General features: G+C 42.7%; 1 protein-coding gene across 1 annotated transcript; it reads right to left on the bottom strand.

Moving 5' to 3' along the window:
* Window positions 1–9,559: 9,559 nt before the first annotated feature.
* LOC139227918 (acidic mammalian chitinase-like) lies at window positions 9,560–18,456 on the bottom strand. The gene is made up of 10 exons (XM_070859068.1): window positions 18,285–18,456; window positions 17,302–17,358; window positions 16,474–16,639; window positions 16,019–16,143; window positions 13,896–14,022; window positions 13,585–13,767; window positions 12,581–12,697; window positions 11,647–11,785; window positions 10,488–10,755; window positions 9,560–9,640 (listed from the first exon to the last, which is right to left on the bottom strand). Exons 1-9 carry the CDS (start codon window positions 18,359–18,361, stop codon window positions 10,502–10,504), a joined length of 1,245 nt encoding a protein of 414 aa, XP_070715169.1. The 5' UTR covers window positions 18,362–18,456; the 3' UTR covers window positions 9,560–9,640; window positions 10,488–10,501.
* Window positions 18,457–24,689: the final 6,233 nt, after the last annotated feature.

The following is a 24,689-nucleotide window of genomic DNA, read 5'->3' as shown; positions in this document are numbered from 1 at the left end:
GCTTGGCAGGGGCATCTTTGGCTTAACATGTATTTTCATACATTTTTGCTTTATGAAACCATTGATTGGAAGCAGCGACTAGGTGTGCAGGGCATCTGCCTGAAACATAAGTTAAGCACCTCGCAGATTCAAATCTTTCTGCCAGGTTTAGGATCCCGATCAAAATTGATTTGCAAATGTGCGGAGCTAATAAGAACATAAGAACATAAGAAATAGGAACAGGAGTAGGCCATACTGCCCCTCGAGCCTGCTCCGCCATTTAATAAGACCATGGCTGATCTGGTCATGGTCTCAGCTCCGCTCCCCATAACCCCTTATCCCCTTAACGTTTAAGAAACTGCCTAGTTCTATCTTAAATTTATTCAATGTCCCAGCTTCCACAGCTCTCTGAGGCAGCGAATTCCACAGATTTACAACCCTCTGAGAGAAGAAATTTCTCCTCATCTCAGTTTTAAATGGGTGGCCCCTTATTCTAAGATCATGCCCTCTAGTTCTAGTCTCCCCCATTAGTGGAAACATCCTCTCTACATCCACCTATTCAAGCCCCCTCATTATCTTATACGCTTCGATAAGATTGCCTCTCATTCTTCCGAATTCCAATGAGTAGACGCCCAACCTACTCAATCTTTTCTCATAAGTCAACCCCCTCATCTCCGGAATCAACCTTGTGAACCTTCTCTGAACTGCCTCCAAAGCATGTATATCCTTTCGTAAATATGAAAACCAAAACTGCACGCAGTATTCCAGGTGTGGCATCGTCAATATTCTGTACAACTGTAGCAAGACTTCCCTGCTTTTATACTCCATCCCCTTTGCAGTTGGCTCCACCCAGTTGTTCTGTTGGCCCAGGAGGGTAACGTGCTGCTCCTGGCTCCACAACATTATTGCCGGTCCAGTCCCGCACCCAGTAGCTTCACTCCCCCACCATCCCCAGACCGACCTGCAGGCAGGCTCAGCATCGGAATTGCATCTGCCCCCATCACCCTTTCAGGAAGTGAATTCCAGATCCTGACCACCCACTGCGAAAAAAGGTTTTTCCTCATGTCGCCTTTGGTTCTTCTGCCAATCACCTTAAATCTGTGTCCTCTGGTCTCGGTCATTCTGCCAATGGGAACAATTTCACTCTATCTACTCTATCTCGACCCCTCAAGGTTTTGAACACCTGTATCAAATTTCCTCTCAGCTTTCCCTGCTCGAAGTAGAGCAACCCCAGCTTCTCCAGTCGATCCACGTAACTGAAGTCCCTCATTCCTGGAATCAGTCTTGTAAATCTTTTCTGCACCCCCTCTAAGGCCTTCACATTGTTCCTAAACTGCAGTTCCCACAATTGGACACAATACTCCAGTTAAGGCCGAACCAGTGGTTTATAAAGGTTCATCATAACTTAGAAACATGGATAGAAAATAGGTGCAGGAGTAGGCCATTCGGCCCTTCTAGCCTGCACCGCCATTCAATGAGTTCATGGCTGAACATGCAACTTCAGTACCTCATTCCTGCTTTCTCACCATACCCCTTGATTCCCCTAGTAGTAAGGACTTCATCTAACTCCTTTTTGAATATATTTAGTGAATTGGCCTCAACAACTTTCTGTGGTAGAGAATTCCACAGGTTCACCACTCTCTGGGTGAAGAAATTCCTCCTCATCTCGGTCCTAAATGGCTTCCCCCTTATCCTTAGACTGTGTCCCCTGGTTCTGGACTTCCCCAACATTGGGAACATTCTTCCTGCATCTAACCTGTCTAAACCCGTCAGAATTTTAAACGTTTCTATGAGGTCCCTTCTCATTCTTCTGAACTTCAGTGAATACAAGCCCAGTTGATCCAGTCTTTCTTGATAGGTCAGTCCCGCCATCCCGGGAATCAGTCTGGTGAACCTTCGCTGCACTCCCTCAATAGCAAGAATGTCCTTCCTCAGGTTAGGAGACCAAAACTGTACACAATACTCCAGGTGTGGCCTCACCAAGGCCCTGTACAATTGTAGCAACACCTCCCTGCCCTTGTACTCAAATCCCCTCGCTATGAAGGCCAACATGCCATTTGCTTTCTTAACCGCCTGCTGTACCTGCATGCCAACCTTCAATGACTGATGTACCATGACACCCAGGTCTCGTTCACCTCCCCTCTTCCTAATCTGTCACCATTCAGATAATAGTCTGTCTCTCTGTTTTTACCACCAAAGTGGATAACCTCACATTTATCCACATTATACTTCATCTGCCATGCATTTGCCCACTCACCTAATCTATCCAAGTCGCTCTGCAGCATCATAGCATCCTCCTCGCAGCTCACACTGCCACCCAACTTAGTGTCATCCGCAAATTTGGAGATACTACATTTAATCCCCTCGTCTAAATCATTAATTTACAGTGTAAACAGCTGGGGCCCCAGCACAGAACCTTGCGGTACCCCACTAGTCACTGCCTGCCATTCTGAAAAGTCCCCATTTACTCCTACTCTTTGCTTCCTGTCTGACAACCAGTTCACAATCCATGTCAGCACACTACCCCCAATCCCATGTGCTTTAACTTTGCACATTCATTTCTTGTGTGGGACCTTGTCGAAAGCCTTCTGAAACTCCAAATATACCACATCAACTGGTTCTCCCTTGTCCACTCTACTGGAAACATCCTCAAAAAATTCCAGAAGCTTTGTCAAGCATGATTTCCCTTTCACAAATCCATGCTGACTTGGATCTATCATGTCACCTCTTTCCAAATGCGCTGCTATGACATCCTTGAATGCATCCCATTCGGTCCTGGTGACTTATCCGCTTTAAGTACACCCAGTCATTCGAGCACCTTCTATATATCAGTTTTTAACCCATGCAGTATTTTAGCAGGAAAAGCATTAGATTTTCAATAAAATGTTAATTTTATTTAACAAAAAGCACTTCTCAATTGTATTTTAGTATCTTTTTAACTGTCGGCTCAATGGCTGAAGGGTAACAAATTTTGCGGTGCCATGGTGTGGGCTTTGGATCTGGATGATTTCAGTGGAAGTAAATTCAATGACGGAATTTGCCCTTTGATCAACACATTGATGCTCCTCAATGGTTTGGATTAATTATTATATGTAACCCAACTAAAACTGAACTGCATGTTAGAAACTATAGATGCCTAAAAATGCATATGGTTATGCGATTAAAGCTGTGTTGTGAAAAAATGCTGTGTTTAAACTCTGATGTTCAAATTGCAGATAAAAAGTCTCTTCGGACCAGATCGATGCTTAGAAATGCTAATGTCTTGGTTTCCGGTGGATGGCATGGGTTCTTTGTACTATATACATTCTCTCTGTTGCTGAGCGATTATCTGTTGTTTTATTAAGTTAAGACTTGAGCCTTGTTTATGTATTTTATGTACAATGCTAAGGTAGGATTTGAAGTTAGCTCAACAGAACTGCTTGCAAAGATAATGGAAGGAAGTTTGGTAGAATTTAGCGTAAACACAGGACAATTTGTTATGTCATAAAGGAGGTAACACTCTGAAGCGAACAGGTTTCTGGCTTGGGCCTCATGAGATCAAAAGGCAGGATAAGGACGAAAGACATAAGATACGAATTTCAAAGAACGAAGCCTGGGAAAGTGTAAACAGAGAAGGAAATGTTGCCAAAATATTAATGGCAGGCTTTGACACAAGAATCGAGACAAAGAACACAATACGCCATTGGGTATTAAAGTTTTAGGGAAACCTCTATAGGTCAAAAGGTCTGGTCAATATCCCGGTTCAGGCCCACCCCTAAAAATAGGTTAAATGTGACCTCCCAGAAGCTTAGCCTTACAGACGGAAGTAAGAGAGGGAAAAGGGAGCTCACAGATAGAAGAGAGAGAGAAAGCAAAGTAAGCTTTAGATTAAGAGAAAGAGGCTGCAAGGAAGAGGTTGAAAGGCAGCTAACAAACAAGCTACGGGAGTGGATGGAATCCCTGCTGAGGCGAATACACAACCTCACCTCTCTCGTCTGGAGGGTGGAGTGCATGCCGGGAGATCTTAGAGATGCAGTAATTGTGACCATCTTTGAAAAAGGGGACAAGTCGGACTGCGGCAACTACAGAGGAATTGCCCTGCTATCAGCCACTGGGAAAGTTGTCGCGAGAGTCCTCCTCAACCATCTTCTCCCCATGGCCGAAGAGCTGCTCCCGGAGTTGCAGTGCAGATTTCATCCCCTCTGGGGCACAACGGACATGAACTTTGCAGCACGACAGCTGCAGGAAAAATGCAGGGTACAGCGCCAGCCCTTATACATGGCCTTCTTCGACCTTACAAAGGCCTTTGACACTGTCAACCGCGAGGGTCCATGGAGCGTCCTCCTCTGTTTCGGATGCCCCTAAAAGTACGTTACCACATGACGACATGCAGGCCATGGTCCTTACCAACGGATCCATCACAGACCCAATCCACATCTGGACCGGGGTGAAGCAGGGCTGCGTCTTCGCTCCAACCCTCTTCTCAATCTTCCGCGCTGCCATGCTCCACCTCACAGTTGACGAGCTCCACGCTGGAGTGGTACTAAACTACAGAACCAGTGGGAAGCTGTTCAACCTTCGCCATCTCCAGGCCAGGTCCAAGACCACTCCAACCTCTGTCATCGAGCTACAGTATGCGGACGGCACCTGCGTCTGTGCACACACAGAGGGTGAACTCCAGGACATAGTCGACGTATTTACCGAGGCGTATGAAAGCATGGGCCTTACGCTAAACATCAGTAAGTCAAAGGTCCTCCACCAGCCTATCCTCAGCGGATAGCATTACCCCCCAATCATCAAGATCCACGGCGCGGCCCTGGACAACGTAGACCACTTCTCTTATCTTGGGAGCCTCCTAGCAACAAGGGCAGACAGTGACGACGAGATCCAACACCGCCTCCAGTGCGCCAGTGCAGCCTTCGGCTGCCTGAGGAAGAGAGTGTTTGAAGATCAAGCCCTCAAAACTGTCACCAAGCTCATGGTCTACTGGGCTGTGGTAATACCCACCCTCCTGTATGGCTCAGAGACGTGCACCATGTGCAATAGACACCTCAAGTCGCTGGAGTAATACCACCAGCGATGTCTCCGCAAGATCCTACAAATCCCCTCAGCGATTTGAGTATTGGAGCAGGGAGGTCTTACTGCAGTTGTACAGGGCCTTAATGAGGCCTCACCTGGAATATTGTGTTCAGTTTTGGTCTCCTAATCTGAGGAAGGACATTCTTGCTATTGCGGGAGTGCAGCGAAGGTTCACCAGACTAATTCCAGGGATGGCTGAACTGTCATATGAGGAGAGACTGGATCAACTGGGCCTCTATTCACTGGAGTTTAGAAGGATGAGAAGGGATCTCATAGAAACGTATAAGATTTTGACGGGACTGGACAGGTTAGATGCGGGAAGAATGTTCCCGATGTTGGGGAAGTCCAGAACCAGGGGACATAGTCTTAGGATAAGGGGTAGGCCATTTAGGACTGAGATGAGGAGAAACTTCTTCACTCAGAAAGTTGTTAACCTGTGGAATTCCCTGTCGCAGAGAGTTGTTGATGCCAGTTCATTGGATATATTCAAGAGGGAGTTAGATATGGCCCTTACGGCTAAGGGGATCAATGGGTATGGAGGGAAAGCAGGAAAGGGGTACTGAAGGAATGATCAGCCATGATCTTATTGAATGGCGATGCAGGCTCGAAGGGCCGAATGGCCTACTCCTGCATCTATTTTCTATGTTTCTGTGTTTCCTCGATTCCAAGGGACTGCCTATGATGATGATGGTCAAGTGTGTCAAACATCTGTACGATCAGATTGGTGTCAGATACTCGTCACGGTCATATGTTTTGCTGTATAACTAATGTGTGATATTTCGTCTTAAACACAATCTACCCACCATATTGGATTGCACTCAAACCTGATTATTTAAAGTGAAGAGATATAGGTAAAGAGATTATTTTTAACATGTATCCTATTGCTCCTATCTATAATCTGTTAACAAACCTTAAGTCTGCATGCATTTCCTGTATGCAAAGCCTCGCTTCTTGTTCTCATGCTCGTGCCTACCTTTTCCATTTTAAACTCCCCTGTCCACAGTTCTAAAGGAAACTGCCTCTATCAACTTCTCAGACTGTAATTACACACTCCCATCAGTGGTGGCGCTGATACGCCTCAGATCGGCATCTCCATTCCTCAGCTGCACTGCAGAGAAACACTTCTGTACTGACAAACTCTACTTCTCTCCTTCAAATTTGTCATAATTTTTTCTGTTTTACTATAATTAATATAAAACAAAAGTATTTTTATGAAAATGACATAATGCATGACTTTCATTGAGGACCGCATTGCATCAGCGGTCCCTGGTCCAATTATCCCCACCCGCTAACCCAGCTCCTGCCGAAAGGCTACACTTGGTCTTCACTGCCCGTGTGCAATGTCATGGGAGATTGTGTAGTATTATTGCAAACAGTTAAATATTACACAAATAATGGCAATGTCAAGCTCTATCAATATGTCGAGATTGTAAATTACAAATGATGGTGTAAGTTAGTTGGGAGAAGGTGTTGTGTCAAATGCAAAAGCAAAGTTCTCAACCTGATTTACAAATCCCTCCATGGCCTCAACCCATTCTTCCTCTGCAACCTCCTTCAGGCCAACGTGCTCACATGCATCCTCTACTCGTCCAGCTCTTGTCTCTGTATTCTCCCTTCCTCCAATCCACCTACAATGGCAGTCCATTCAATTGTCTTGGCCCTACACTCTGGAGCTCTGTTCCTAAAGCCTTCTTCATCCTGTCCCTCTACAGAGCCTCAAATCCTTCCTCTTTCGCCATGGCCTCAGTCACCTCCAGATGTTTCTCCTGCTGCTGCTCAATATCGTTTTCTGACTCTGTGCAGCATATTTTCCATTCAAGGTGCTATGTAAGTGTAAATTGTTGTGAAGGATAAATTTGCGATATCAGGCCTGAATTTGCATTCTCGGACTTTGTGCCCACTTGTCCTGTTCTCACAATGTATTTATGTGCGAGGTCAACCGAGTATGACAAGAGAATGAAAATCTTAATCAACATAATCAAATCCAAATCATTAAAATACTATTCACATTTTGTTTTACAGAATGTGAGCTACCATCAGGTACTGTTAGAAATCAGGGATGCCTAAAAATGTATAAAACTGTTACGAATGTATAAAACTGATACGAATGCTGTGTTTAATTCATTGTTTTAAACAGCAGACGGACTGTCTATTCGAATCAGAGACATGCTTAGAAATGGAGGGTATAGTTCTTTGTACTATGTACCATCCCTGTTGCTATGTGATTATCTGTTGCTTTTAAGGTAAGACTTGAACCTTGTTTATGTATTTTATGTATAATACGAAGGGTAGAGTTTGAAGTTGCCTTAACAAAACTGCTGGCGAAAATAATGGATGGAAGTTGAGAGTGTTAACATAAAAATGTAGCTACGTCGTAAAAGAGATAACGAGCAGTTTTATGATTTGGCTTCATGGGATCAAAGGAGAGGATCAGGAAGAGAGAGATGAGAGTGATTTCCACAGGAAGAAACCCTGTGTTAGTGCAGAGTGACACGTGGCCAAAATAAGACATCTTTTAGGCGGGTTCTTGAAACAAGAATCGAGGCAAAGAACTAGAAGTCTTATTGGATAGTAAGTTTTTAGAGAAACCTCTAAAGGTCAAAAGGTCTTGTCAATATCCAGGGTCAGGCCCACCCCTAAAAATGGAATAAAAGTAGCCTCCTCAAGATTGATCTCAAAGGTGGTATGAGGGAAGGGCGAAACAGAAGTTTAGCTGGTCGAACACTTTTCGAGACTGATCCCATGCTTCACCGAAGGAAGCTCGAGATGAGAGAAAGAGACTGCAAGCCAGGGAACTGCTCACATGCGCCAGCCATTTGTCCGGTCAGAATCGGTATCAACTACCTGTTACGGTTGTATGTTTTTGCTATAAAACTAATGTGTTATATTCCGTCTTAACCTCTGATTAAGCACAATATATCCACCAGATTGGTTTTACAGTCGATCCTGATTATTAAAGTGACCAGAGATAGTCTTAAATTTCTAACAGTACAGCATCACCACCTATAACCACTATTCCCACTACCACCACTCCAACCACCATTACTACAACTACTATTTCTGGAGGCAATTTGGAGGCAGGGTGCCAAAGCAAGCCTGACAGATTATATGTTGGTCCAAATGTTCGTAGTAAATATTACCAGTGTATTGGGGATAATCCTACCATCAGATTTATTACTTAATTAATGTAACAGTAATAAATAGATTTGATTGCAACACATTGCCTCAAACTATAAATGAAAATTAAAAGCACGTAAAATGAAAATGAACTTGATAATCTGCTAGGCCGTCATTGTATTTATCGGAATTCAATGTGGCTGTGTAAGATTGCGCTGTCAGTAAGCACAGCTATATTTTCATTTTATTAAACTGATTGTTTGATAAATTACTTGTCTAAGAGAAAAGTTGTTTCATGACTAAAAAAAAGTAGCAGAGAATCAGAGACCATTGAATAATTTGAGTATTTGTCAATAGAAACATCATCATCATCATCATCATTGGCAGTCCCTCAGAATCGAGGAAGACTTGCTTCCACTCCTGAAGTGAGTTCTTTGGTAGCTGAACAGTCCAATACAAGAGCCACAGACTCTGTCACAGGTGGAACAGAGAGTCGTCGAAGGAAGGAGTGGGTGGGACTGGAAACAGGTGCAATGGTGTCAACTAAGAACCTGAGCATAATATTTGTGTGATTTTCTAATCAGTCTCTGGACACAGTAAACAATGATCCTGCTTGATTTGTTAAAGCTGTCTTGTTTCCCCTGTATTCCTTTGCTCTCTCTGTAACACTTCTCTTTCCTTGAGCACAAAAACAAAATAAAATGAGATGCAATCTTGGAATGAAGATTTTCTGCTATTTTGTTTTGGATTTTTAATTCCCTTTGTCTCATAGTTACTTGCACCACACACAAACCTTCAGGTGGAGGGGTGGATAAATACATTGGCACAATACTCTGTAGCTTGCACCTATATCCTGCACAGACAAGAGAAAGCAGCATCAACATAATGCAGCCGCATTTTGCCACAGGCAGATGTGAATCAGAAAGCTGCTGGCAATTAAAATCCTCTCCCCAACCCCCACCCTGTCCCACAACCCTCCATCGCCAGTATCTGTCTCCCAAACACTTAGTCAATCCACTATGTAAATGATTGGTATCAATTTATAGTGGAAACAGGATTAAAGTTGGTAGAAAGCAGAATACGAAAACTCAGTTAAGTCCAGTTTTCCTTCCTGAGGTGAACCCAACAATATTTTCCCTGTGAAGTGCAGGAATCCCTATAGACATCAGATTGCTGTGATTTGAGTTTGTGTGAAGGTTTGAAATGCTGCTTCTGCAGTTAACAGTTACATCAGAAGTGGATTCATGCAGCAAAATTCTTTTCACCAAAAATTGTTGCATTTAATTTATAAACAAAACACAAGTAAACTGTTATCTTCAGGAATCAATTATTTTATTTTGCTGCTTTAACTGCAATTGCTATCTTCAGTTGAGACAAATTAGATGTTGTAGTTTAATGGTCTTTATCCGCAAAGTGGTGTCATTTCCGTAATTAAACTGAAGGCCAGTTACAGCCTCATCGGTATTCAACAAAGATTGATTGCAGGCTGGAAAAATAAAGAGCATCTTTGTGTTCTCTTATTGAACAATAATATTTTAATGTGACATCAGATGCATACAAACAACTTATATATTATGTCTATTTCTTAATGTTAAATTAGAAATTATTTCATGGCTTCTTTGCTTAAGAATTCATAACAACAGATTGCTATTAAGAACTAGTTGGTTTATTAACAAAGGTTTAATAAATACTCTACACATTACCAGTTCATCCACTGGGCTCACAACTGCATACCTCATCATGGATGACCTAGAATCGACTGACTGAGGTTAGTGAGGCTTGTTTACATCATGTGAGCTGACTCACAGGTGCATACATTACACTCTCCTTTCTTCTCCTTCAACAATACAAGTTCATCACACAACTGGACTGACCAGAAACTCACTCACAGACCTCCGCCCAATTCCACTTTGCAACCAATTTCTGGAACATGTGTAAAAACAGCTTAGGCACAAATATAACTCAGTAACCCTGTCTTGTCAATGTGCCCTAATGTCACTGCAGAAGTCAATGACACCACAGCGCTGCAGTGACTGTGAACTGCAGGGGCATACCACCCATTATTCCACCCATTTCAACCCAACTGAAACTATAAATGAACCTACAACTCAGTGGCCAGCACTCAATGTGCTGCTACATTGTCAGGATGTGTTGAAATTTTACACCCAGCCAACTGCATTTTGTTTATTTTTACCTGTCTACTTTCAAATCCAGCTGTATTCCTTTAGGGGCTGCTAATGAAGACTACACTGGTACTTTACACCACCTGAACATAATTGTTTTACGCAGGGTGCCCGCTTTGATCGGTTACTTAGAATAATAATCATGCTTACCTTCTGCTTTCACGTTAAGCCCAGTTGCAACAGTTACAGGAAGTATCAAAGATTAATCCAACAGCGCAATGCTTCTCGTAGGTCACTCCATAGACACATTGATAAAATTTGTTCTTATCCTTTGGATCAGGGTAGGTACCGTTAGATCTGCCAGCGCAGAACCCACTGCCACCACCGCCACCACCACCACTCCCGCCACCGCCACCACCACTGGGGACATGAGTAGGAGGAACATTTGGTCGTAGTGTTGTTTTCGATGGAACACAAGCTGGAAGGAAATAAAGTTCATTCATTCATTGCTTGCTTCAAAATTGATATCAACTGAAGCTAAGCATTGCAAGTTCAAGGGATGTTGCTGCATTGAATATCTTCAGGGTGAACTCAGTTCCTTGCGTTATCAGGAACAAGATGTTTGTGAAGTTCAGCTCAATAAGGGCCACTGAGGAAATCTTGTGATGTGGCACATTGTGTCTGGAGTGTATTTGAAGTGTGATTTAATTATAGTTCTATTTTAAGTCAAGTTACACAACATTACTCCAACAGCAAAATACTGCAGATGCTGGAATCTGGAATCTGAAATCTAAAGAGAAAATTCTGGAAACACTCGGCAGACCAGGCAGCATCTGTGGAGAGAGAGAGAGAAACAGAGTCACAGACCTGAAACGTTAACTCTGCTTCTCTCTCCAAAGCTGCTGCCTGGCCTGCTGAGTACTGCCAGCATTTTCTGTTTTGAATACACAACATTTGTGGCAGATGTTACTGAACTTCCTTTCATTTAAAAAAAACTTGGTAAAGTTGTATCGCAATACATTGTCCCTTTAAATGACACAATATTACAATGCACATCGTCACTATTTTTTAGTGCCATTACATACTGGATGCAACATCCAGCATGGATTTGTGTCTTATTCTGTTAACACATATACATGTTTCAGTATTTTGCTGCATTGCTCGTCCTGTCTGAGGAACTTTATGCTCATAGACGCTCAGCAATATTCTAGTGGTCAGAATTTTTGCCACTTTAAAAGTATTGAATTTGAAATACACTGAGGTAATCCAAACAATTTCTGAATGATTTTAGCCATTAATGGCTTTCCATGCTGACTTTGTGGTAAGCAACAAGTAATCAGCTCCAAGTATAAATAATCCTGACATTTACCTGCAGAAATTCCAAGCCCGGTGTGCAGTTTGTTAATGAGAGGGTAAGGCCCCTGGTTGCAGAAAGCACCAGAGAAATCATCCAGAGCAAGATCCCACACCATCGCTCCTCCATAGTTGTTTTTCTTCAGCCACTCAACCTGGAAGGCAATTGTTCACAAATTTATTTTGCAAATCTTGTTTCCAAGCAAGTTTTATCCCAAATATATTTAAGATTTACAACGGCCCTGAACTGAATGCAAAAAGGATCTTCCAAAATTGTGAAAATGCCAAAGGTCCACTGCTACCTCTGCATGAATATTGCTTCATTCATGTTTTGTCATGGACTAGGGGACAGGGTAATATTTTCTGTAATGACTATAAAGGCAGATATTCCAAATATCATTGATATTGCTGTATTTGTATCTCTGAAGTGAGTCATTACAGAAACTGTCTCTGTTTCTGTCACTGAGTGTATTTTGGCCGCAAAGAGGTGAGTTGACAGAAATATGAACTTCTCTCGATATTTGTGTGTAAGGGACTAAATCAGAAATACAAGCTGCGGTTCAAACACTTCAAAAAAGATGTCGCATCCATTTTAAATGAATAACCACTCAAACCGCTAAATCACCAGGCATTTGGGACATGAAGGAACTGTTTTCATTCTGTTGTCTCACTGGAAACTTTTGGTGTGTTTTTTCCTGGCCTCATCACCAGGATGGAAGACCAATGTTAGATACATTTTACAACTGTGCAGAAGTCTTTGAGCGCAGAATGCTCCAAGCATCCTATAAGTAATGGTGTAATGACAGGGAATGTGTGTTCCAGTTATTCAATCGATCAATATAACAAAATGATTCTAATGCTTACTCGCACAAACTAGTTGTATATTACAATAAATATTGCATCAAAGCAACAAGTAAAAGGTGTCGAACAGCAGAGTTTATCGAAGTTACCTTGTCTCCAAAGCTTTGCACGTTGTCATATCCAACCCATTCATTTCCTTTATAGGCATACGGAACCATCTGAGCAGCATCCCATTTCATGGTGGCACCATTCAAAAATGTGCAGATCTGACAGAAGAGTGAGACATTAGGCTACAAACATCAGTGGGACAAATCATCAGTGGTTCGCAGTGCTCTACGTGATGTTAACGACCTTACTCACGTCATTTTTCATTGTTTGTTTTATTCAGCTATCATTTTCTCTCAAATATAATCTTGAAACAGGAGGCACTGTTCTTTTCTTTTGCTGCTGAAAACTATTTTAATTCATATTCCGAATATGGTCTGAGCAAATGCTGACCAATACATCCTCAGATGTTCATTAAGTAGCACTACCTTTTCTTAAAAGGTTATGAATGATTCCTCACACTGCAACTTCCCAATCTGAGGCTGTGGAGGAGCCAAAGAGGCACCTGGACTTTACTCACAGGGGAGATAAAGAGACTGGCTGAAGAGATGACATCAACACCAAGTTCCTTACCCATTCCGTCAGTGGGTAAATAGTACAAGAGATCGGGATACAAGCTGGTAAGGATTGACTGTAATCTTTGTGCATGAAACCCTGGATGTTCCGTTAAGGGGGGGAGGGGAGGGGAGGGGGATATAAAAGATTATATCTTACCTCTTTATATAATTTCCAGGACTGACAACAATGGCCAGAGGAAGATAGTCAAGTGCCATCCAATGATGAAAGGTGTGGCATTATATCTCTGTTCATCAGAGTTTCATGACACAAATTTGAGACTTCCATCACCTGAACATCACAAAGGTAGCACAGGCTTTTCTGATACATTATAATATGTTAATTAATCTACCTCAGGAAATTCGTATGATTGCAATAATGCAGATGTTGCAGTAAAGCTTGAGGTATTTGGGGGTAGAATGTGGTACTTGGTTATTTTGTATTTAAAAATATAAGATATTAAAACGTAAAGAAACTGCATCAGTATCAATACCTCATAATAGGCCAAAAATCCAGCCTGTCTGGTGTACTTCCCAGCTGGTCCAGGACCTGCTGTTGGGGCTCCAAGCCCAGTGTTGGAGGAGGCCAGTCTCAAGGCATGGCCATATGTAGGAAATCCAACATTCAGTTTCTCTGCAGGAGCTCCTTTATCTTTCCAGTATTTCATTGCATAGTTCTGCAGAGAAAGCATTAACATTCATGTTCACGCAAGAAGGACTCTGCAAAACCTCTGGTAAAAGATAGTTATCTATTTATAAATGGAAATAATTAGCATGATGGGATTCTATTATCATGAGTACTTACCACATTGAAGTACAGGTTTGTAGTGTCTTGGTTATTTGGGAGAGGATAAAGAGGGCTATTTTCTCCAGTGACATGGCTCCAGGGACCAAAGAAATCGTACGTCATCACATTGAAAAAGTCCACGACTCTGTATGAGAAAAGATCCAAGTTACACTGATACTTTGTTAAACAATCACACGACACATTACCAGTTCAACCACTAGGCTCACAACCACCTGCCTCATCATGGATCCCCTGAACCCAACTGGCTGGGGTTTTATTGAGTCTTGTGAACATCTTGTGGATAGCTAAGCCACTCCCAACTCAACAGCTCTACCAACCTGTGAGCATACTCACAGGTGCATACATTACATTGATGTTCTCGCTCAAGGGGCCAAATGGCCTGCTCCTGCTCCTATTTCTTATTTTCCTGGTTGCTAAATTTAATGACAATGATCTGAATCATTGCACAAAGAAGTTCTGACAATTGAAGCTATAGAGCAAAGCAAAGAAAGATGCTGCATTTAAACAGGACCATTCATGGCCTCGGGACATCCCAAAGTACTTTACAGCTGATGAATTACTTTTGAAGTGTCTGAAACTACATTAATGCTGTTGTCTGAGGGATAAAATGATGGCCAGGGCACTGGGAGAACAGCTCTTCTAATAGCGTCATGGGACCGTTTACATCCATCTGAGAGGGTAGACAGGACCTCAGTTTAACGTCTCATCCAAAGAATGGTAGTGCCGTGCTCCCTTGGTACTGCACTGGTGGGACAGCTGAGATTATGTGTTCAAGTCCTCAGGTGGGGCTTGGTCTGCCCAGAGGACTGTACAGCTTGATGTGTGCCATGTGACATTTATGTCCAACAGATCAGAGCAGGGTCTTTACCTTCATGGGATCTAAATGAGAACACAATACCAAGAACTATAGACTGAAAGATGATTGAAGAGGGAGTCTTAATGTGTGGGCAATTCCTATATCATTTAGACATACCTTTCTATTCATTGTTATGGTGCATTTTAACTATAAATTATTTCCTTATTATCAAAACCCATTATTCATGTGTCAGGATGTCAAAACTGAGGGAGTGTTCCACTGTTAGAGATGTTGTCATTCAGATGAAATATTATGCCAGAATGTTCCTTCTCAGATGGATGTAAAATATCCCATAACACTATTTAAAGATGAGCAAGGAGTTGTCCTTGTATCCTGAACAATATTTATCCCTGAATCATCACCACCAAAATAACCCACAAAATATCTGGTTATTATCTCATTGCTTTTTCTGGGTCCTTGGTGTGAACAAGTTAGTGCTGCATTTCCATGAACTGTAACATTGACTACATTTGCCATTCATATTTTATTACTCATGGAAAGAAAGAATCATTTGTACTGCTTTCTCAGCATGACTCACGTTGTGAATGCAGCACTGATGGGATATTCCCAGTCTATGTCCAAACCATCAAACCCATAACGTGCAAGAAGCTAAGCTCAGATTTTATGAATGGTTGTCAAATTGGCAAATACTGACCTTCTCTCCTTCACCCGCCCTGCACTCTGCCCCTCTCTTCTTCACATTCCCTGCTTGCAATCAGGAATCAGAACAGCAATACCAAGAACATCTTTAGCATCTCTAACATTGCCTCAGCTGGGTTCAGCCAACTCAAAGAAAAATTGAGAAAGGCGTGTGTTTATATAGTGTCTTTCACGATCACCGGACGTCCCAAAGCACTTTATAGCCAATGAAGTACTTTTGAAGTGTAGTCACTATTGTAATGTAGGAAACGCGGCAGCCAATTTGAACACTGTAAGCTCGCACAAACAGCAATGTGATAATGACCAGATAATTTGTTTTTTAGTGATGTTGGTTGAGGGATAAATAATGGCCAGGACATCGGGGATAACTCCTCTGCTCTTCTTTAAAATAGTGCCATGGGATCTTTTATGTCGAGCTGAAAGAGCAGATGGGGCCTTGGTTTAATGTGTCATTCGAAAGACAGTTCCACTCAGTACAGACTGGAGATGGAACCTGGGACTTTCCAGGGCTGTATGGCCCAGCTACTAACTAGTTAAATTTGCTGAACTACCAAGGAAGCACAAAAAAATCAGAAAGTCCTGTAGGACTGGCATGGATACTTACTGTCCAACCTGAGGAACCTCATAGCCGGTATCAATGTTGCTCTTCCCACCAGCAACTGCAACTGAGAGCAAGAGTCTTGGAGTCCCGGAACTTTTCCCCTCAGCCTCGAAGGCTGCCATCATTTCCTAAAAGTTGAAAGTGAATAAAGGTTCTCTTAGCAACTGGTCCACGCAAAACAGAGGGTTTCAATCACCGACTAAAGAATTATAAAATGTATCCATGCCCAAGTGTTGCATAATAATGTATCGAATACAAGGGTATAGCCAGAGGTAGAACCAGGTTTCAACAGAGCCTAGATGGATAGCAGTTATTGCACAGAGTCACAACAAACATTTTTTTCTTATCACAGTGGTTAATGAAGCTGCGATTAAAGTGTTTTGCGAAGTAAATACATATATTTCTACTTTGAATATTCCATTTACATGGAATTGATGAAATCGTATTTTAAATCCCACCTGTGTCAACAGAGTGTAGAGATGTTTGTCTTGTGGGGGGCTTCCCCTTGACCCGGGATATTCCCAATCTATATCCAAACCATCAAACCCATAACCGCGCAGGAAGCTAATCACAGACTTTATGAATGTTTGGCGAGTTGCTGATGAGGAAACCATAGCGCTGAATCTGGAGGAGAGGATAATGTTAAAGAAAAATCAGAACACCGTCATCTCTTTTGTCATTTAATCACTCCTCCCATCAACTTTCACTGCCTCTGTACTTGCTTAAAACCTGTTACATCTCTAACTTTTTCCAGTGCTGAGGAAGTGTCATTGGCCTGAAACCTTAACCCTGTTTCTCGCTCCACAGAAGCTGCCCGACTTGCTGAGTGTTTCCAGCATGCTCTGTTTTTATTTCAGAACAGATGCATTTTTGATTTAGTCATTTCAGCCTGTACCTGAAAGAGCTCCATAATTTTTATCATTTCAAGATATACCAGGAATTTACAAAAATATAATTGCTAAGTGTTGTATTGTTGCTGCTCTCAGTAATCAGTTCAATCAATCTTCACCAAGTGTATTAACTTGAAATGATTCTTTCTGAAAATGTTGCAATCTTTCCTTTCAGACAAATATCAGCCCCTAAATATTGTTTGATTTACATTTTACAGACAGCCCAGCTTAATCACTCATTCAAGAAATACTATAAGCTAACCTCCGATATATTTATCGAAAACTGCATGGTTATCATTGCCCACAATATGTCTGTCCCCAGTTCACTTTGCATCACAAGCAATTGGAAAAGAATCACTTTTCACTCAATACCAAAATAAAATATTTCCATCTTACTTCTGAGTTCCAAAGTTCCAGCCTCCGATGGACAGAAGTGTCTTAAGGTTTCCATTTCTGTTGTAAAATTAGAACATAAGCAAATGCATTTAATAACACTTCAGTAATTGCTGAAAATCATTACTGTTCTCATCTTTAACTGCTTTCTCCTTGTGCTGCTGAATTTGGTTGAATGGAAGTACCTGAATGCAGAACACACATTTACTGACAAATCTCTCTGCACCACATTTATGCAGCTTCCAATGAACATCACCTGCATAGCCCTGGGAGCAAGTCACCTAGCTGTCCTCTAAGGCAGAGTAGGGAAAATGACAAGAGAGGAGTTTTAAAACAGGGGGACAGAATCACTAACAATTGGGGATACAAAACTGGGGCGGGGTGGTTTTTTGTGAAAATATGAGTTGATCTGTGCCTTTGTAGCAGTCTGGAACAATTAAAGTGCATTAAATAATGTCATCTCACTCACCCGGTGTTGGTGAGCAGACTGATTGTTCCAGCTATCTCCGATACCCAGTGTCACTGTATATATGCAGGTGTGTACGCACTGCACTTTGCACGGCACACATGTCTGCATGTGCTCCAGTGTACTCTGAGATTCAGAAGCAAGTGCAAAGTTCAGTGCATGTGGCAAGTATAATCTAGCTGCACACCCATTAAAACAACTTGTTACTTTGATAGACCGGCCTAAGGGTTGCGCATTGCGTTGTTGAATGAATAGGTGTTTTTGTTTACGTGGTGATATCATGATATGCTTCATTCTACATTGGGCATTGTCAGAACCATTGGGCATTGACTCAATCTCCACTTGTGAGACGCAAATCGTAAGCCAATTCTACACATATATCACCTCTCTGGCTGGGTCAGACAAGTTATATTTATATATAAATGGGCACAATTTTGGAATATAAAACAAAATATAACACAGACATCAAACAATGCTTAGTATTTCAGGTACATTGTCAATATTTATAGCATAATTATACTTGTTTTTAAGGGAATTGAATGAGTGGTAGAGAGTAACATCGTTCCATTCATAGGTGGCGATTTGATTGTCCTTCATCCCAGCAAAAGCGTAGATCAGATGTGTGCACAAGCAAGGGTCCACATTCTCCGGCTTGTACTTCCCCGCTCCTGGCCTGTACTGAGCCCAGTTTGTAAAGTAACAAACCAGTCTGTAGGCAGAGCCTGTGAGTGGGGAGAAATGGAAATCAGGACAGTGCTTCCACACATTACATTAAAATAAAGGAACGCTTGAAATGCACAAAGACTTACCCAGTTCCAGGCACGCCAACAAGACCACCACTGCAATAAAGGATATAAAGTAAGTTTTAGAATTATGATCAAAATATGCTTAAAGATTCAAGGATACACAATGAGCCTATTATATGTGTGGCTGGGAGCCCACAAGAACCTATCCTTGGCACAATCCTTTACCTCACCTATATGCTGCCCTTTAACGACATAATCTGCAGACATGGGGTCAGCATCCACATGTACGTTGATGTAGGCTAACATCCCCAGCATTGAAGCACTGACCACACTCGATCAGCTCCGCTGGGCAGGCCACATAGTCCGCATGCCAGACACGAGACTACCAAAGCAAGTGCTCTACTCGGAGCTCCTTCATGGCAAACGAGCCAAAGGTGGGCAGCGGAAACAGTACAAGGACACCCTCAAAGCCTCCCTGATAAAGTGCAACATCCCCACTGACACCTGGGAGTCCCTGGCCCAAGACCGCCCTAAGTGGAGGAAGTGCATCCGAGAGGCTGCTGAGCATCTCAAGCCTCAATGGCGAGAGCATGCAGAAATCAAGCGCAGACAGCGGAAAGAGCATGCGGCAAAGCAGTCCCACCTACCCCTTCCCTCAACAACTATCTGTCCCACCTGTGACAGAGTCTGTGGCTCTCGTATTGGACTGTTCAGCCACCAAAGAACTCACTTCAAGAGTGGAAGCAAGTCTTCCTCGATTCCGAGGGACTGCCTATGATGATGATGATGATGTACGTTGATGACATCGGCTCTACCTCACCACCAACCTTCTTCACACCTCCAGTGCCCCTGTACTGTCTGATAACTTGTCCAACAACCAGTTTTGGATGAGTCACAATTTTTTTCCAGCTAAACATTGGAATGAGCGAAGTTTTCATCTTTGGCTCCCATCCCCAATTTTGCCATCAACTCGTTCCTGGCTACAGTCTCAGGCTGAACCAGACTGCTCGCAAACGCGTGTCGTATTCAATCACAAATGGAACTTCCAAGCCCATATTCTCTCCATCACACAGACAGCCTCCTTCCACTTCATGCAATTCTACTGCTATCACTCATTACAATTTAACCCCATTTGTTCACGTTCATTTCGCAATTAGTTAAAAACTGAAGCTGGTAGACCTGAGAATTGACTCAGAATCACTTTTGGTCACCTGCTTGCTTGTATCTGATCACAACAGAAGTATAATGATGCACGGTACAGTTAAAGAGCATTTATTGGGGAACAGGAGGGAGATAATCCGATGGGGTTGGGTCATTTGGAGTGCCTCTCTACCTCTCTTTCCTTCTTCAAGACCATCCTTAAAACCTTCCTCTTTGACAAAGCTTTTGGTCACCTGCCTTAATATGTGGCTTGGGGTCAAACTTTTTGTCTCTCAATACTCCTGTGAAGCACCCTGGGATGTTTCACTATGTTAAAGGCACTATATAAATACAAGTTGTTGTTGTTGCTGTTAATTTTGGTCAAAACATGCACTTAGCAGCGTGCTATCAACAGTAACGTATCTTCAGATAACACAGAAAGAAAATCAAATCTTTTTTAATTAGACTTGAATTTGAGAAAAGAGTCTTCACTTTGTTCTATTCCCCATTGGTATCTTAGAGCTAAATTTTCTGAAAAATCTTACAACATCGAAAGTAATGAAATGGTAAAACATGCTTACCTGTTGCAACCAGGAGCTTTGCCATCTTGTAACTGGTGTGTTGTGGAGATCAACTCCCTCTTTTATACACTGAGTTTATTTTAGTGATAAATAATCCCATACGCTATAGTACGTTATCACTGGAAAAAGACCAGTCTTAATGGAAAAATAACAGTTCTTATCTTACCTACATAATGTGATCTTTACCTTCTCTTGAATAACACGTTATTCCCTCGGCAATGTCATCTAGATTGCCAACCTTCACTGTAACCTCAAACCTGCTTTTGGACTAAAGACAGAGGCCTAGGAATCGGTGGGGAGAGCGAGCGGCCTACGTTCCTTTAATGCGGGATGGGGAGGAGCAGGAAAACTGCAGGCTCCACGTCCAGGTAAGTATGGGGGCCTTCCTGCTGGTTAGCATCACGCTGCGCTGTGCAAGTTCAGCACGGGGCGAGTGAAGCGCTGGGCAATTTGGAAATCGCAAACTGATCCGGCAAGACATGCGGGACCCGAATATAAATGAATTATTTCCCCCTTTCAATGTTCCCGACGTGCGTTCCTGACACCAGAGTAGCCAGTTAATCTCATGTAGCGAGCGGCGCACTTCCAGCCGGAAATGTGCACATGCTTCCTGCCTGCATAGTAGGCCATTTAGCGCCTGAAAAACGGTGCTCTGCAGCTGAATTTCTGGGTCACAGTGCTCTGAAAACTTAGGGAAAAAAATCCTGATTACTGTTATGAAGGAACAGTTTTCCAAACAAGGTGCTCAGAACAATATGTAAACATGAAGATAAGGTACATGTAAGTGCCAAGAAAATGGTTGATAAATAAAATGAAGCATGCAGAGCGGGCTCGAGGCAACACCTGCTCCTATTTCTGGTGATAACAAGGACTGTCAGCACAGGCCTGCTTATCATAGAATCGTAGAATGATACAGCACAGAAGGTGACCCTTTAGCCTATCGTGCCTGTGCCAGGCTCTTTCACAGAGCTATCCAATTAATCTCACTCCCTTGCTCTGTCCCCCTAGCCCTGTAAATGTTTTCTCTTTAAGTATTCATCCAATTCTCTTCTGAATGTTACAATTAAATCTGCTTCCACCACCCTTTCAGGCAGTGCAGTTCAGAGCACAACAACTTGCTGTGTAAAAAAATGTTTCCTCATGTCACCTCTGCTTCTTTTGGCAATCACCTTAAATCGGTGTCCTCTGGTTACTGACGCTTCTGCCTTTCAATTATCTCATTTTCACAGTGTACCCACTTGCTTTATATATTTTTCTGCCCAAAGTTGCTGGCTTGGCAGGGGCATCTTTGGCTTAACATGTATTTTCATACATTTTTGCTTTATGAAACCATTGATTGGAAGCAGCGACTAGGTGTGCAGGGCATCTGCCTGAAACATAAGTTAAGCACCTCGCAGATTCAAATCTTTCTGCCAGGTTTAGGATCCCGATCAAAATTGATTTGCAAATGTGCGGAGCTAATAAGAACATAAGAACATAAGAAATAGGAACAGGAGTAGGCCATACTGCCCCTCGAGCCTGCTCCGCCATTTAATAAGACCATGGCTGATCTGGTCATGGTCTCAGCTCCGTTCCCCATAACCCCTTATCCCCTTATCGTTTAAGAAACTGCCTAGTTCTATCTTAAATTTATTCAATGTCCCAGCTTCCACAGCTCTCTGAGGCAGCGAATTCCACAGATTTACAACCCTCTGAGAGAAGAAATTTCTCCTCATCTCAGTTTTAAATGGGTGGCCCCTTATTCTAAGATCATGCCCTCTAGTTCTAGTCTCCCCCATCAGTGGAAACATCCTCTCTACATCCACCTATTCAAGCCCCCTCATTATCTTATACGCTTCGATAAGATTGCCTCTCATTCTTCCGAATTCCAATGAGTAGACGCCCAACCTACTCAATCTTTTCTCATAAGTCAACCCCCTCATCTCCGGAATCAACCTTGTGAACCTTCTCTGAACTGCCTCCAAAGCATGTATATCCTTTCGTAAATATGAAAACCAAAACTGCACGCAGTATTCCAGGTGTGGCATCGTCAATACCCTGTACAACTGTAGCAAGACTTCCCTGCTTTTATACTCCATCCCCTTTGCAGTTGGCTCCACCCAGTTGTTCTGTTGGCCCAGGAGGGTAACGTGCTGCTCCTGGCTCCACAACATTATTGCCGGTCCAGTCCCGCACCCAGTAGCTTCACTCCCCCACCATCCCCAGACCGACCTGTAGGCAGGCTCGGCATCGGAATTGCATCTGCCCCCATCACCCTTTCAGGAAGTGAATTCCAGATCCTGACCACCCACTGCGAAAAAAGGTTTTTCCTCATGTCGCCTTTGGTTCTTCTGCCAATCACCTTAAATCTGTGTCCTCTGGTCTCGGTCATTCTGCCAATGGGAACAATTTCTCTCTATCTACTCTATCTCGACCCCTCAAGATTTTGAACACCTGTATCAAATTTCCTCTCAGCTTTCCCTGCTCGAAGTAGAGCAACCCCAGCTTCTCCAGTCTATCCACGTAACTGAAGTCCCTCATTCCTGGAATCAGTCTTGTAAATCTTTTCTGCACCCCCTCTAAGGCCTTCACATTGTTCCTAAACTGCAGTTCCCACAATTGGACACAATACTCCAGTTAAGGCCGAACCAGTGTTTTATAAAGGTTCATCATAACATAGAAACATGGATAGAAAATAGGTGCAGGAGTAGGCCATTCGGCCCTTCTAGCCTGCACCGCCATTCAATGAGTTCATGGCTGAACATGCAACTTCAGTACCCCATTCCTGCTTTCTCACCATACCCCTTGATTCCCCTAGTAGTAAGGACTTCATCTAACTCCTTTTTGAATATATTTAGTGAATTGGCCTCAACAACTTTCTGTGGTAGAGAATTCCACAGGTTCACCACTCTCTGGGTGAAGAAATTCCTCCTCATCTCGGTCCTAAATGGCTTCCCCCTTATCCTTAGACTGTGTCCCCTGGTTCTGGACTTCCCCAACATTGGGAACATTCTTCCTGCATCTAACCTGTCTAACCCCGTCAGAATTTTAAACGTTTCTATGAGGTCCCCTCTCATTCTTCTGAACTCCGGTGAATACAAGCCCAGTTGATCCAGTCTTTCTTGATAGGTCAGTCCCGCCATCCCGGGAATCAGTCTGGTGAACCTTCGCTGCACTCCCTCAATAGCAAGAATGTCCTTCCTCAGGTTAGGAGACCAAAACTGTACACAATACTCCAGGTGTGGCCTCACCAAGGCCCTGTACAATTGTAGCAACACCTCCCTGTCCTTGTACTCAAATCCCCTCGCTATGAAGGCCAACATGCCATTTGCTTTCTTAACCGCCTGCTGTACCTGCATGCCAACCTTCAATGACTGATGTACCATGACACCCAGGTCTCTTTGCACCTCCCCTTTTCCGAATCTGTCACCAATCAGATAATAGTCTGTCTCTCTGTTTTTACCACCAAAGTGGATAACCTCACATTTATCCACATTATACTTCATCTGCCATGCATTTGCCCACTCACCTAACCTATCCAAGTCACTCTGCAGCCTTATAGAATCCTCCTTGCAGCTCACACTGCCACCCAACTTAGTGTCATCCGCAAATTTGGAGATACTACATTTAATCCCCTCGTCGAAATCATTAATGTACAGTGTAAACAGCTGGGGCCCCAGCACAGAACCTTGCGGTACCCCACTAGTCACTGCCTGCCATTCTGAAAAATCCCCATTTACTCCTACTCTTTGCTTCCTGTCTGACAACCAGTTCTCAATCCATGTCAGCACACTACCCCCAATCCCATGTGCTTTAACTTTGCACATTAATCTCTTGTGTGGGACCTTGTCGAAAGCCTTCTGAAAGTCCAAATATACCACATCAACTGGTTCTCCCTTGTCCACTCTACTGGAAACATCCTCAAAAAATTCCAGAAGATTTGTCAAGCATGATTTCCCTTTCACAAATCCATGCTGACTTGAACCTATCATATTACCTCTTTCCAAATGCGCTGCTATGACATCCTTGAATGCATCCCATTCAGTCCTGGTGACTTATCCGCTTTAAGTACACCCAGTCATTCGAGCACCTTCTATATATCAGTTTTTAACCCATGCAGTATTTTAGCAGGAAAAGCATTAGATTTTCAATAAAATGTTAATTTTATTTAACAAAAAGCACTTCTCAATTGTATTTTAGTATCTTTTTAACTGTCGGCTCAATGGCTGAAGGGTAACAAATTTTGCGGTGCCATGGTGTGGGCTTTGGATCTGGATGATTTCAGTGGAAGTAAATTCAATGACGGAACTTGCCCTTTGATCAACACATTGATGCTCCTCAATGGTTTGGATTAATTATTATATGTAACCCAACTAAAACTGAACTGCATGTTAGAAACTATAGATGCCTAAAAATGCATATGGTTATGCGATTAAAGCTGTGTTGTGAAAAAATGCTGTGTTTAAACTCTGATGTTCA

This window comes from Pristiophorus japonicus, chromosome 17 (genome assembly GCF_044704955.1).
Source record: "Pristiophorus japonicus isolate sPriJap1 chromosome 17, sPriJap1.hap1, whole genome shotgun sequence".
NCBI lineage: Eukaryota > Metazoa > Chordata > Chondrichthyes > Pristiophoridae > Pristiophorus > Pristiophorus japonicus.
This window is presented reverse-complemented; position numbering and strand designations above follow the sequence as displayed.

Excerpts from the sequence above, each read along its gene's own strand:
- LOC139227918 (XM_070859068.1), bottom strand. The coding sequence starts at position 18,361 with ATGAAGGACAATCAAATCGCCACCTATGAATGGAACGATGTTACTCTC. Across the intron at positions 16,144-16,473 it reads TCTACACTCTGTTGACACAG|GAAATGATGGCAGCCTTCGA; the intron begins GTGGGATTTAAA and ends TTCAACTTTTAG. Across the intron at positions 11,786-12,580 it reads TGCAAAGCTTTGGAGACAAG|GTTGAGTGGCTGAAGAAAAA; the intron begins GTAACTTCGATA and ends ATTGCCTTCCAG.